General features: G+C 47.7%; 1 protein-coding gene across 1 annotated transcript in view; it reads left to right on the top strand.

The window, feature by feature from the left end:
• The window catches only part of LMTK2 (lemur tyrosine kinase 2), a 67,896-nt gene that overhangs the window by 46,205 nt on the left and 7,045 nt on the right, over nt 1-14,646 (top strand). The window contains exons 9-12 of the mRNA XM_015412221.1: nt 227-348; nt 1,566-1,715; nt 2,233-5,080; nt 10,307-10,442. Coding sequence (XP_015267707.1) covers nt 227-348; nt 1,566-1,715; nt 2,233-5,080; nt 10,307-10,442 — 3,256 coding nt within the window. The remainder of the gene's footprint in view (nt 1-226; nt 349-1,565; nt 1,716-2,232; nt 5,081-10,306; nt 10,443-14,646) is intronic.

Genomic DNA, 14,646 nt, shown 5'->3' with positions numbered 1-14,646 from the left:
TCGGTAATGTCAGCAAAGTTCAAAAAATGTTTTAAAAATGTATTCCATTTACATCCATCCAATATGGACCAGGAGGCAGTCTGTATTGGGTTCCCCCGAGTGTTGACTGACCCGAGACCTGCATAGCTGCAGCAGAGTTGATGTGTCGTTGGTCACTGGGCAAGTTGGTGACGTTGATTTTTTGTGTGTGTTTGGTTTCCTCTCTCTCTTTGGCTTGGTGTGTCAGGAGGATTACATTGAAACAGATGAAAAGAAGCTTGTGCCCCTTCGGTGGACTGCTCCCGAGCTGGTGACTAGCTTTCAAGACAGGCTGCTAACCGCTGAACAAACAAAGTACAGTAACGTCTGGTATGAAGATGACCCTTGATAGTCTTTTATTGAAACACCCCCCCCCCCCATTGACTATCCAAATGGATTTATTTACATCAATCACACCCCACCTTTCTCCTCGCTTCCATTTTATTCTCACAACAACCCTGGGGGGGTAGGTGAGGCAGAGAGTTTGTGAGTGGCCCAAAGTCATCCAAGCAGGTTTCTGTGGCAGAATGGAAATTCAAACCTGGGTCTCCCAGATCCTAGTTTGACCCCTACACCACACTGACTCCTCTCTTTGTGTTCAGTTAATGGGCTGGCGGTTTCACTTCAAGGGCCACCTGCTGAGTGTCCTGCTAGTATATGAAGAATTGGAGGTTTTACCCCTGTTTCGAGGATCCATTTATTCTACCAGGGGGGGAAATGAACAAGGCTGGATATTTAGGAAAGCTGAGATATATTTTGTAGGAGACGTGGGGATTTGCATGGAGGAATTAGCACCCAGTCTCAGTCTATTTCATGACTAGAGATGTTGTGACCGATGCTCCCTCTAAGCTGTGGAGTCTGGTAAGCAGAAATTCTACTTTGTGAGTTACTGCCATTAAAGTTGTGAGCGAGCAATTTGGCTGCTGCATAAGTTAGTTTGCTCTGGAGCCAATCTTCCTGAGCTAAGGCAAAAATGTGTGAGCCAGAGGCTAAAAAATTGTGAGCTAGCTCATACTAACTCAGCTTAGAGGGAACACTGGTTGTGTTTGTGACCTGTAGTTCTGGGGCTGAAAAGAATCAGTGGGTAACTCTTAAAACAGGGCAGGCCCCCTCACCTGCTCTTATTGCTGTTCGCTTCCTGCCATACTGATTGTATGGCCCACCCTCGTTCTGTGCTTGCTAAACACTTCCCATGATTCTATTTGTTTATTTAATCCATTTGCACCTTTCCTTTCTCCCCAGAGGGAACCCGAAGTAGCTGACATCCTTCTCCTCTCCTCCATTTTATCCTCACAACAACCCTGTGGGGCAGGTTAAGTTAGGCTGAGAGAGTGTGACTGGCCCAAGGTCACCCAGTGAGCTTCTATGGAGCAAGTGGGGATCCGAACTCGGGTCTATCAGACTCTCTTAACCACTATACCATATTGGCTTCTTAGTGACGTGGTTGGGCTGGGTAGCAGTTTTTTAAAAAAAAGTGCTGAAGGATTCTTGTAGTGATGAGTTCCATTCCAATCAGACTTCTCACACGCAGAGTTTCTCTTTCCCAGGTCCCTGGGCGTCACATTATGGGAGTTGTTCAGCAGCGCCACAAAGCCTTACTCGCATTTATCCAATGAGGAAGTTTTGCTGCAAGTCATCAAAGAGAAGCGGACGAAGCTCCCAGAACCGGCTCTTGAGCAGCCCTGTTCCGACAGATGGTATGGCTCCTGTTTATTTACTTACATTATTTCTAGTCCGCCTTTCTCACGGGGACTTGAGGCAGATTGCACTGAGTGAGTCAGTACAGTCAACTAAATGGGACATTCAATAAGCGTTTGGTGAAACTTTTGTGTTTAGGCTGATTGAATTCCCCCCCCCCCTTAAACTCTTACATTGCTCACTTTCTCAGTAGCCTTTAAACTAACCCTGTAATATAGGACAGTGTTTGTGTCACTGGTAGGTGGAGGGGCTGGGCCTGGGTATCTTGCCAGAGACCGCCCGGTGAGTTTGTGCCTGTGGACAGGTTAACCAGAACCACACTAATGCTGTGTGTGTTCACATGAAAAGCTTGTAGAAATCCAACCAGTCAAGTGTAAACCAACTTGAAAAATGCACTTAACTAAAGAGGCCCACTTGATGGGAAATTGACGGGTGATCTGAAGTAGCTTGAGATGAGGACAGTATTATCGTTGCCTGAGTAGTACTGAACAGTGTGTGTTTTTCCTCTGCTTGTAGGTATGAAGTTTTGCAGTTCTGTTGGCTGCCTGCGGACAAGAGAGCAACGGCCGATGAGGTCCACAAGCTTCTGACGTATCTCCGAATGCAAAGCCAAAGGGACTCGGTGATCGACCCCGAGCAATGGAACGTTCTCAAGCCCAACACTTCCAACAGAGACTCGTTGGCGAGCTCTGCCTTTCCGATTCTGGATCCCTTCACGGGCAGCAGGCTTGGCCGCGAAATGGAAGAGGTCCTCACAGTTACTGAAACCAGCCGAGGACTCAGCTTCGAATACATATGGGAAGCTGCAAGGCAGGATCACTTTGAATGTGGCCAGATGACTCCTGACGAAGGGGTGGCATACACAAATATCTTCTTCCCGGTGGAAGTTTTTAAGAACAGTCTCTCAGGGCACGGGCCTGGCGTGCAGGACCAAAGTTGTCAGGAAACGCCTTTTCAAGTGCCCGGGCAACTTCCTGTGTTCAACGCCCACAAACCTTCTGTTGGCAGAGATTATTACATCCAACTAGAAGAGAAGAGCAGGAGCAGCAGCGTGAATTTTGATAACCAGAATGTCATGGCAACGACTGAAGTGGACCGCCTTGAAGTCCCCAAAGACAGAAATTCTCACTTTGTGGTTCTCGGGGGTTTTGATGCTACAGAGTCTGCTACAGACGGGGACTTTTCCAGTTACAATACTAGTTCCGAGGAAGGAGCCCCGCAGGCAAACCAGCAGGGTAGCCCTTTCCAAAATATATTGGCTGATGTCTCTAGAGCAGAACAGTTCCCTGATGAAAGAAATCGGTTGGACTTAACTGATCTGAATGATATCCATGTGGAGCTCGAAGCAGTTTCCTGTTCGGATCTAGAGGAATCGGCAGTTGTTGATCAAGCGAAAAAGAGAAGTCCCGTGCATGTTTCGGAAAACAAAAGTGTTAACTGGCATGAAAGTGCCATGCAGAAGTCTGGCCCTGGCCTGCTGACTTCAGAAGAGCTGTGCAACAACTTTCTTTTTCTCCAAGAGAAAAACTTGTTAAAGGGGGTATTGAATAGCACGGCTAACGCAGACAACACAAGTACACTGCAGACGCCAAATAGGAACTCTCTGGAGGTCGAGCTTAAACTGGCTGGAATTATTCCAACCCGTAAAGATGAACATTTGATAGAAGTAGCCACTGACAAAAGCACGGGTGTTCTGCTTCCATCCCTTGTGGACAGTCAGGTGCCTTGCAGCTCACCTGTGATGGATAGGCAGCAGGTGGCTCCCCTATTGAAAGCTGGGGAAGACCATTGCGGCATAGAAGCCGATGATAACTCTGCCAGCAGTATTGATGACTCTTATCTCGGAATGGATCAGGTCTCTGAAGCCATCTCTGTCGAAACGCTGTCCATGAATGCCAAAAACCATCCGGGTGGGACTAGCCCCAAAAGCATTGTGTTCAATGCTCAAGATCAAGAGAGGCAGAAAAAAACACAGGAACTTGACTGCAATAGTAGGGGCTGGGAAGGGTTGATCCATGACTTGGGGAGTAAAGAATCCGGATTAGAACAGGATGACCATAGTCACTTGGACCAAAGCAATGAAAATTCAGCTCAGGTTCAGAAACATCACACAGAAGTTATGTTCGCATCTATCCTCCCTTCAGACCGGTCAAGCACAGACAGCCTGCTAGAGGATAGCATATCAACCACCACGCAGAGCGTGGGGCAGTCTTTAGACACACCAGACTCCTTGGATTCAGTAGATGTTAATGAAGTCTTGGAGTCTTTAGTGAGTCAGAGTCCCCAGAAAATTTTGCCACCCGATAAACCTGCTGACAGTGGCTATGAAACAGAAAATCTGGAGTCTCCTGAATGGACTTCGCACCTCATTGGCACCGAAGGCACGGATCTGTCTGTTCTTGGTGACAGTGGTCTTGTAAACGGAAGGCCAGTGATTATCGTGACTTCAGATGTCAAGGCGGATACAGTGAATATCATGGATTGCTTTGAAGAAGCCGCCGCAGCTTCTTCGGGCAGGCTTCAGAATTCCTACAGGGACTCTGCTTATTTTTCTGATAATGATTCTGAGCTAGACAAAAAATCTGAAGAGGTTATAAATGCGTCTGAGGAACCAAAGACAGTAGTGGAGGATGGCACAGGCATTGAATACTTAGAAATGAAAATGAGCGCCAGTGCAGACAACCAGCTGAACTGCGGTGGGGTCACTGACGACCAGTTTGTGAATAACTCAAATTCGCAGCCGGAGTTCGTTGAGAAGCTAGAACTCCATGAGATAGATGTAGCAATACATCCCCCTGCAGATGGTAATACAACTTCACTTCCATCTGTGGTGAGTCTAGAACCTAGCGATGACGATGAAGTCAAACTGTATGAGGATTCCCCCAAAGGAGTCTCTTGCACAGGAACAAATACGGCAGATTTTGACCCTGCACGTGGTCTGAAGCTTGCACCTAACTTATTGGGCCCCACTGAAACATTTGAAAGGTCTCTGTTGTGCCATTTAGATGGTCACAAGCTCAAAGAGCCAGATGTGGAAGGAAAATACCTGGGTAAACTCGATGTGTCTGGGATGCTCGATCGGTCATTGGATGGAGATGATGCCGATGAAGAAGATGAAAACAGCGACGACTCTGAGGACGACATGAGAACTTTCCATCTGCACGGACTGAGCTCTGACAGTGACGAGGAGGTTGTGCATCAAGTACCGTTGATCCTTATCGATAGGGATGATGGAAAACACCTGAAGAGCTTACTGAAGTGCCCAAGACCTTTGAGTCAGAAAATTCCTTCCGAAAACTCCCTAAAGATGGAAAGGAAAGCAGTCACGTTCTTCGATGATGTCACCGTCTATCTCTTTGATCAGGTATCTCAGGGTTGTTTTTAAAAATTGCTTTGATTCTCAGAAGTTCAGGCTTGGAACAAGTTATTGATAAAACCACTGCAAAGCTTGGGTTCTACTTATCGCTAGTTGACGGGAGAAAGGAGGGAGAAAATGGTTGTAAGTCTGCAGTCCTGGATTCCCCAGTGTGGTGCTTGTTGGTGCCCCTGTGCACAACAAGACCTCCCTTGACGCCCACCCAGCTTTTCAGAAGGTGGGTGGGGCCATTTTAAGGCAGGGCTTGTTATTGTCTTCCTCATTCAGCTGGAAGAGTTTTCTGCCAGAGATTGAGGAGGTACTGGTAAGCAGCTGGTTGCTTAGTCAGATTGCGGTTCCATTCCATCTCTGGGATTTTCTTCAGACGGTGGTTCCATTCCCTCTTCGGAATTTTCTTCTTTCCTACGCCTCCCATGGCGGCTATTCTGGGTGTGGCTCCACTTCCTGTGGAAGCCATTTTGAGACAGCACCCTCCCCCTCTCAAAATTGCAGAGGTGTCCCATGGCCTCAAAAACGTTGGGAAACCCCTGCTGTAGTCTCAAGTCTATAAGGATTGGTTGAGATTCCGGAGTGACTGGTCTACCCTAGCTCATAATCAGTTTGGCAGAACAACTTGATACTGCCTGAATAATATGTGTTTAAAAAACGCTGAAGTAAGCATTCAGAGTGTTGATGTAGTTCCTTGTGATTTTTTTTTAAGTTTGATACAACATCTAGGAATTTTTGTAAAATAAGAGCTTTGTGTCCTTTTTCTGTAGTTTAAGATCAGAGTACATGTAACACTGGAGTTCTGTGACTGGACCGCCTTGTGTAACATGGCTCTAAAAAGTAGATGCTTGGGGGGTGGTATAGTGGTGGCAGGCAAATGGATTGGCATTATTGTCCTTCCCTTGCCCGGACTATTTCCTGGATCAAGAACTCCCCCCCCCGGGGGGGGGCTGTTTTAAGCTTTAGGGAAAAAGGAGATTTGTCCTTGTTACCTTCTGGGGCATTTTTGATTAGGGAAAAAGCGGATGGTGAAAGGGTTAACCACCACCCCCTTTCCCAATACTGGGAGTTCCTGATCCACACCACTGTCATAACAGCAGGGCTGTCAGGCCCCCACCACTCCAAGCAGCCACCCCTGCCAGCCAGTTAGCTGACTGGTTGGGAGGGCTTACTAGTGACAGGGGGGAGACCTAGGCTGATATCGCCAGTGGCATCACTTCTGGCATGCACCAGAAGTGATGCCATCGCATCGCTGATGATGTGTGACACTCTGGTATTTGGACAAAAACTGTGTTGAAAGGCATCTACCACAGAGGTTTTGCCCAAATATCAGAGCCTCCTGCATCACCAGGATAATGTCACTTCCGGTGCACACCAGAAGTGACATTGCCACATTGCTGATGACATTGCTGCAGCACCAGCCTAGGTCTGTCCTGCTGTTGTTAGGTCCCCCTCACCAGTTGCCAGAAGGGACCTGGCAACCTTATCATGCACAAACAAACTGCAGCTGTTCTCTAGGAGAAGAAGAGTTGGATTTATGCCCTGCCCTTCACTCGGGGTCTCAGAGCATCTTACAATCTCCTTCCCTTCCTCTCCCCACAACAGACACCCTGTGAGGTAGGTTGGAGCTGAGAGAGCTCTGAGAAAACTGTGACTGGCCCAAGGTCACCCAGCTGGCTGCATATGGAGGAACGGGGAATCAAACCCCGTTCTCCAGATTAGAGTCCGCCACTCTTAACCACTACACCAAACTTGCTCTCGGGCCCAGTTGGATGACAGGAGTTCTTAATTCTCATGCCATGCGGAGCATAGCCCTTCACTGCATTTGTGGCAGGGATATTCAGTCGATCTGTTCAAATCAGTTGTAGTTTTGCTACTTTTGGGGTAATGGTTATGTTCTCCTGGGAATGAAGCTTTGTCATCCTTCAGTAAAATGGTACAGCTTGGCACAGCTCAGTATAAATAGGTATTAAAACTCTGCTGTTAACTGTGCCAAGTGAGGAATGAGGTGAGCACGAAATCATTCAGGGCTTAAAACCGTAATTTCCGTAATTATGAAACACACTGGGGTTTGCGCGTGGGTCTTTCAGTTAGAGCAGCATATGTACATACATTCTGAATATAGTTGACCTATTTTATGAACTTCAAGGTTGTGTTTCTTGTTCTTACTTCTGGAATAAGATAGCCACAAGGTGCCTTTCATACCCTGTGGGAAAAGAGACCAGCACGGCAAATTTAGGGTTTTCTGAAAAGACATAGAAATGAACTGTGGGAGGGTTGCAGAATGATGAAGAATATCTGGGATGTTATGGGTGTTGTCTGAAATATTAGGCTCTGCTATTCCGAGATCGTATTTATTTATGAATTCTGTTGCTTGCACTAACAGTATGCAGACATTTCTGAAGACTTAAAGGAAAGTAACATTTTCTTAAGAGGGAAAGGTAATTTCCCTTCTGGCTGCTGCATCCCCCTGAGGCCCTCCCCCTCCAAATTTTGTTCCTGGCAGTCTGTGGGCCTTCAGAACCAGCATAGTGGGCACAGAGAGGTGGGGTCTGCAGTGGGAGCCGTCTCCCTTAAGAAGACGTGCGTGCCCTGATGTCTTTGGCTGTGCATGCTTGGGTACAACCGTGCTGATTTTTGCTTGTTTGCTTGCTTGCTTGTTCTGGTATGCATTCAGTGAGCATAGAAACTGAATTTTAGGAGGAGAATCCTATCGAGAATCCCAGCTGAAATAACATTGCTTTCTAAAACATGGAGTATTCTTGAAATGATCACATTTAGTTATTAGTGTCCAGTTATCAGATGATCAAATTCTGTGAGTTTCCGGAAGGATGCGTTACCCTTCTTTTGTCATTTTGTTTCCCTTTTTTTGACATTGGATTTATATTTTTGGCTGGTGTCTTTTTCAAGCTTGTATTTTAATTAAGGAGGGAAAAGACAAAACTTGGGGTGAAGAAATGGATATGACAGAGACAGGTTCAACTAGTGGAAGAAAAGGCAGAGTCCTAGAATCATAGAATTATACAATCACAAGAGTTGGAAGGGGCCATACAGGCCATCTAGTCCAACCCCCTGCTCAATGCAAGATCAGCCTAGAGCATCCCTGACAAGTGTTTGTCCAGCCGCTGCTTAAAGACTGCCAGGGAGGGGGAGCTCACCACCTCCCCAGGCAGCTGATCCCACTCTAGCACAACTCTTACTGTAAAAAAGGTTTTCCTAATATTCAGCCGGTACCTTCCCGCCCTTAATTTAAAACCATTATTGCAAGTTCTATCCTCTGCTGCTGACAGGAGCAGCTCCCTGCCCTCTTCTAAGTGACAGCCCTTTGAATACTTAAAGAGAGCGATCATGTCCCCCCTCAACCTCCTCTTCTCCAGACTAAACATTCCCAAGTCCCTCAGCCTTTCCTTATAGGGCTTGGTCTCCATGCCCCTGATCATCCTCGTCGTTCTCCTCTTTACCCGCTCCATTCTGTCCACATCCTTTTGGAAGTGAGGCCTCCAGAACTGTACACAATACTCCAGATGCAGCGTGACCAATGCAGTGTACAGCAGGACTATGACATGACCTGGATGGCCCAGGTTAGTCCCCATCTCATCAGATCTTGGAATCCCAGCTGGTTCGACCCTGGTTAGTACTTGGATGGGAGACCAGCAAGATAGTCCTGGGTTGCTACGCAGAGACAGTAAACACCAATCCACCTGTTTGTCTCTTGCCCTGACCTCGATTGCCAAGCTAGCCCAGTCTCATCAGATTTTTAAAGCTAAGCAGGGTTGATACTAGCTTGTACTTGGATGTGTGAAGGGCTGTGACTCAGTGGTAGAGCCTCTGCTTGGCATTCAGAAGGTTCCCGGGTTCAATCCCCAGCACCTCCAGTTAAAAGGACTAGACCTCTGCCTAAGACCCTGGAGAGCCGTTGCCAGTCGGATTAGACAATACTGACCTCGATGGACCTAGGGTCTGATTCAGTATAAGGCAGCTTCATGTTTTCATGTGGATAGGAGCCCACCAAGGAATACCAGGGTTGTGACACAGTGATAGGCAATGGCTGTTTGGTCCAACTTACATAGTAGCAACCCTTGCAGGTGCTTTCTAAAATATTTAGGAGACCTGGCCCACATAAAACCTGAATGATTGTTTACTTATTAAGAATCTGCTAAGAGACTTACAGGATTGGCTTGTAGCTCCTGAGGAAGGACCTGAAGTCCGAAACACTATTTATACCTAGGAAAAGTGTTGAAAAGTGTTGGACATCTGACTTCATTGTGGACATCTATTCCAGATTTGGCTATGAGAGATTGTTATTCTGGATTTTGTTCTTTCCCTTTGGGATATTATGTATTTTTGTATTGTCCTATGATGGATTACATGCATTGAATTGTATTGAAGTCTCTTTTCTATTGCTCTTGGGTGGGTTGGTCAGTACACAGTTGTTATTTGTTGGTTTTTCTTAGTCATTGTTTACTGTGGACTGTATTGTTGTTGTTGTCTATTCTTATGTGGCTCAAGAGGAGCAAAGATGGCGGTGTGTGTATGATATGGGCTGGTAATTTATTTATATCTAATCCCCTCAGAATATATAACTTGAGAGACTGAGTTAAAAAAAATTACCCCCACTACTAAACTAGAATAAGGAGAAATATATGACCGGTGTGTTGATTAAGGGATAGTGATCTCGAAGCACGAGGCAGTAACATAGAGGTGTGGAAGTTACAAATGGCATGATCATTACAGAGATGGCATTCTGGTTTGGTAGAAGTAGTAGAAAATGGGGGACTTCACTATGACCACCCTCCGCTTCTCGTTTAAGAGGAAGGTCCATGAAATGCACAGGTCAGGTGTCTTCTGATGTGTTTCACTGAAACGGAACAAAGATGGTCCTCCCACAAGTGCAGAGATTGTGCCTCGTGTTAATAGAACGGTTGAGCGACATGAGATCTGTGATCAGATCCCCCGAAAGAACAAAGTTGGAGTCCAGTGGTACCTTTAAGACCGACAAAATTTAATTCTGGGGATAAGCTTTCGTGTGCATGCACACTTCGAAGAAGCTTATACCCAGAATTAAACTTTGTTGATCTTAAAAGTGCCACTGGACTCAAACTTTGTTCTGCTGCTTCAGACCAACACGGCTACCCACCAGAATAAGATCTCCCAAAGCGTAAGGTGCAGGGGGCCATCCCAGGTCCACAATAACAAGTGACTGATTGGTTCTTCTGGATTTTCAAGGAAACACCAACCAAAGAACTTGGGAACCGGGCTGCTGAATCCAACCACTCAGGCTCCAGCGATGCTCCTGCTCCAGCTTCGGGTCTTGGTTACTTGAATAAATTTACTAATTCGGAAAGCTCGACTGATGAAGAAGGTACTTCTACAAAATGCTGTTTTTTTTGGGGGGGGTGGGTTAAAAATGTTGCTGGTTTTAACAGAAAGTTGTTCATGGAGAGGGGCTTCTTGTGTGTGTTCTCACTCCAGGCAAAAAGGGCAGGTGCCAGACTGCACCCCCTTCCTCCCTACCTCTGGCCTTGTAGGAAATAGAACTTCCCTTATGGTTTAAACATTGATATTTAAGCAAAAAAAATTATATTCTAAGCTGCTTTGAGTCCCAACTGGGAAGAAGAATGGGATATAGATAAATAAATGCATACATAGTGTCAGGGTTAGGGATGGGCATGAACCGGGAAAGTGGTGACTTGTGGTCTGTTTGACTGCACGAACGACAAACTTTTCCAATTTCCCGAACCAGTTTGTGGTTCATTCAGTTTGTGAGTTTGGAAGGTGGTAGAACAGCCCCCTCACAAGTTAGAGACACCAAACTCAGAGGGAATCTTCAGCAGGCTCTCCTTCCCAAGCCGTCCAAGTTTGGCGAAGATTGGATTTGGGATGTCTGTGTTATAGCCCCCCAAAGCAGGTGCCCCCAGGAAAGCTCAGCTCTAGCCTCCCCTTAAATCAGCCACGCAGCAAGGAATTCTTCCTAACTCTTGCACAATGACTAACTCCTTTCTCTTCCTGCTGCAAAGTGAAAGCAGCTGAGTCAGGGTGTGGTATATACATACAATCTACTTCCATAGAGCAGAATGGGAGCTCTGTGGTTGGCTCCCAGAGCTGCCAATACAGCTATGGATAACTGGTATGGGTGTTTCTAGGGCTCTCCACAAATCCAGCCCCAGTGTTGCCTACTAGAAAATGATTGCATTGGCACCAGGCTGTCTGGAGAACAAACCGCTCTAACAAACCTCCAGGGGAAAAAGGTGGTTCATTTTTTGATTCAGGAACCACATGACCAAACAAACCAGTTCGAAACTAACCACGAACCGGTCTGGTTCTTGCTCGAACCGCTGTTCGTTTCTCGGTTCATGTCCGTCCCTAGTTAGGGTACATTAGTCTAAAGAGAGGAGTCTTTATTTGCTGGCAGAAGGCGATGCTTGGCGGGGATAGACCAGTCTCCCTGAAGAGGGAGTTTCGTAGTTTGAATCGCATCTGAAGGGAGAGACATTTTGAAACCTTCAGATATTCTCTCCTTACTTGGTGAGAAGGTCAGAAAAACATGATGGCCTGCAGGGCAGAAGCAAACCCAAGATGTCTTCGCATTGGACATCGTTGGTTTGCATTCAAGCACCTGGTATAAAAGCAAGATCTTCGACGTGGTCTCTGTGCTTCACACCCATGGAATCTAGTGCGCACGCGCTGGATCGATCGGCATTGTAGCAAGCTCTTTTAATGGATTTTCGCGCACAGACCTCGGGTATGCGCAGGAACCCCACTGCGCATGCCCACAGGGGAGGGCACGGATATCCCACCAGTTCCTTTCTGACCGCCACGTTGGAAAGACCTTTTTCTTCATCGGTCTGATCGGTTCGCATGTTTTGGCTTTTTGCTTCACGGCTCTTTGGATTTTTTCCTCAGTTTATTCCTTTTCTTCGTTGTTCTTCAAAAAACCTTTTTATTTTCTGCTGAGGGGGAGGTTGCCGCTTTACCTCAGTCGGGCCTTTGGGCTAACCCCCCCCCCTTCTTCATTTTGGTTTTGATGGAGAAGAAGTGGGACTTTTTTAATAGGTGCAAGGGTTGCGGTAGTAAACTTGCTCCTCCTGACCGTCATACCCTTTGCATACTTTGTCTTGGAGAGTCTCATCGACCCGAATTCTGTCGCCACTGTGCTCGCTTTTCAAACCAGACCCGGAAAAACCGAGCTGCGCGTCTTAAAGTGGCCCTGCTGGAATCTGCTCTACATCCTTCCTCAGCAATGGACGCCGAGAAACCATTGACCTCAACGGCTCCGGCATCAAGGCCTGCCTCCCATATCAGCCAACCGACACCAAAGCCTCCAGCATCGACGGTGCAATCCTCCGCTTCCACGCTTGTGAAAAAGAAATCCAGGCCAAGTAAGGAACAAAAGTCCGCAAAGATGGGCTCTTCCAAACCCCTTAAGGCGGCAAAGAAGGGGAAAGTAGTGGTGGCTGCACTGGGTGATGCCCCTGAAGTGCCTCCCGCTCCAATGACTGTATCGATACCGGAGGCCCAAGTCCCTCCACCGATACTGACCATCCATGTCTTGGACTCTCCTGTCCACCAAATGGAGTATCCTTACTCCAACATCGAAACGGTAGAGCTCCTAAGTCATCAAATGGATGCAGAGCCTTCTCCGTCTCCTTCCCCGTCATCAATGGTATCAGAAGCTCCCGACATCGATCCATGTCGGCACCGATATGCTTCCATGCGACGCGTAGCGTCACCCTCCATGTCTGCACAGTCAACCTGTCAATATCGACAACCGAGATTACGCGGGCTCCTCTCAAAGACATGCTGCCGCTTTGTCTCCGAGACGTCCATGGTCCAGAAGTCGATCCCCGCAAGTCTTCTTACCCCCGCGAGTCTTCTTACCCCCGCCACCACCTCTGTCTTGGGATCTGTATGGGGCTTATCCACCATCCTTGCCATGGCTGACTCCAGCGAGCTATTCCGACTGGGATAAATATTTATCCCACTCTGCTCATAGATCGAGATCGCGTGGCAGGGCGTAGTCATGTTGGTTTGCTGGGCCCCTGTTTCACAGGCCCCGATCCGGCGCAGTCGGCCGCGAAATGGCCCCGCTCCCCACATTTCAGGCAAAGCCCTTGCCTCATGCGCTGCTCCTGGGTTGATACCACTTGCTGCGGTGCTTTTCCTTTCGTTGGTTGAGGGGTCGGCCGATCTCCTGCCGTTGCAATGTCCAGACGAAGGGTGTGCAGGTGGGTTTCCGCGCTCACTGCCTCTTGCATCCAGGCTGAGAGGGATACGGGGTCCACAGCTCTCAGGACCGTTTTCTGAATCTCGGGATTCAATCCCACTCGGTATAGTTCCACCAACACAGGATCAGGCCAGGTTTGCACTTTGGCCGCGTGCAGTTTAAATTCCGAAGAGTATTCTCTCACTGATCGCTTTCCCTGCTTAAGGGTGTGCAGGAACACCCTCGCTTTTTTTTTAAACAGATTGTCAGAACCCACAGCTAGCAACGAAGTACACGCATTCAGGAATGGTTATGCTTTTATTTCAAAGCTATAGATGCAGTAACACAGTCACTGTTAAGAATGGCGGCGACCCATAGAGCCTAATAGAATATTAGGGTATTTGTATGCCCCCCCCCCCCCCGGCATGGGCCAATTAGGTCCCCTCCCATGCGCGGGATAACTTAGGAAACCGTTAGGTGACTAAAGCTGGGAATTAGGAATCTCTCACGGTAGAGAGGAGAGCTCCAGACAACACAAACACCTCCGGCACATCTGTGGAGATAAGCGTTTCAGCAAAGGCAGAACAGCAGGGATAGGAATGCAATAGCAAGTAACAAGACCTAGAATGAACTCCCCTACCCCCATGGCAGCATAGCTGACAATTCCACACTCCAAGAATTACACAAGAGCATAAAGGCTTCTCGAGATCTAGGAGTATCACCCTCTGCGAGACAACAATACCGTCCCCGTACCTGGTCAAGGTCTTGGCAGAGGCGTGCGCCAAGTCGTCAGTCTCCAGACAGACAATGGAGACCGCGTATGTCTTCAGGAGGTAAAAAACCTCCATACCAAAAACCGAGGTTTTGATCCGGGCAACAATCTTCCCGTACCAAACAGGTCAAACCCTCCAAGCAGAGTTTTTGACGTCCCTGTCACCGAGTCAGTCCAAACCCGTCTATCACCCTTCCTTCATACTTGGCGTCACATCACCTCGGATGAATGGGTGCTGTCAATCTTGACCTGAGGCTACCGTATCCAATTCCACCAGAACCCCATTACTCCTGTTGTCGTCTCCACACCCCCTTCTCCACCTCTCCTGGAAGAGGTTCCATCCTTCTGCAGAAGGGAGCCATCGAACAGGTACCACCACACCTCCATGGGACGGGATTTTATTCCCGATACTTCACAGTCCCGAAGAGAGATGGAGGCGTTCGACCCATTTTAGATCTAAGGGCACTGAACTGTTTTGTAACCTACCATCGCTTCCGCATGGTGTCCTTACAGCAGATTATGCCACTCCTACGGAAACATGTCTGGATGGCCACCCTTGACCTCCAAGACACATACTTCCACCCCTCCCAC

This window comes from Gekko japonicus, unplaced genomic scaffold (assembly GCF_001447785.1).
Source record: "Gekko japonicus isolate JY-2015 unplaced genomic scaffold, Gekko_japonicus_V1.1 scaffold2586, whole genome shotgun sequence".
Taxonomy (NCBI): Eukaryota; Metazoa; Chordata; class Lepidosauria; order Squamata; family Gekkonidae; genus Gekko; species Gekko japonicus.
The sequence above is the reverse complement of the archived record's forward strand: the minus strand, read 5'-3'. Positions and strand labels throughout refer to the sequence as shown.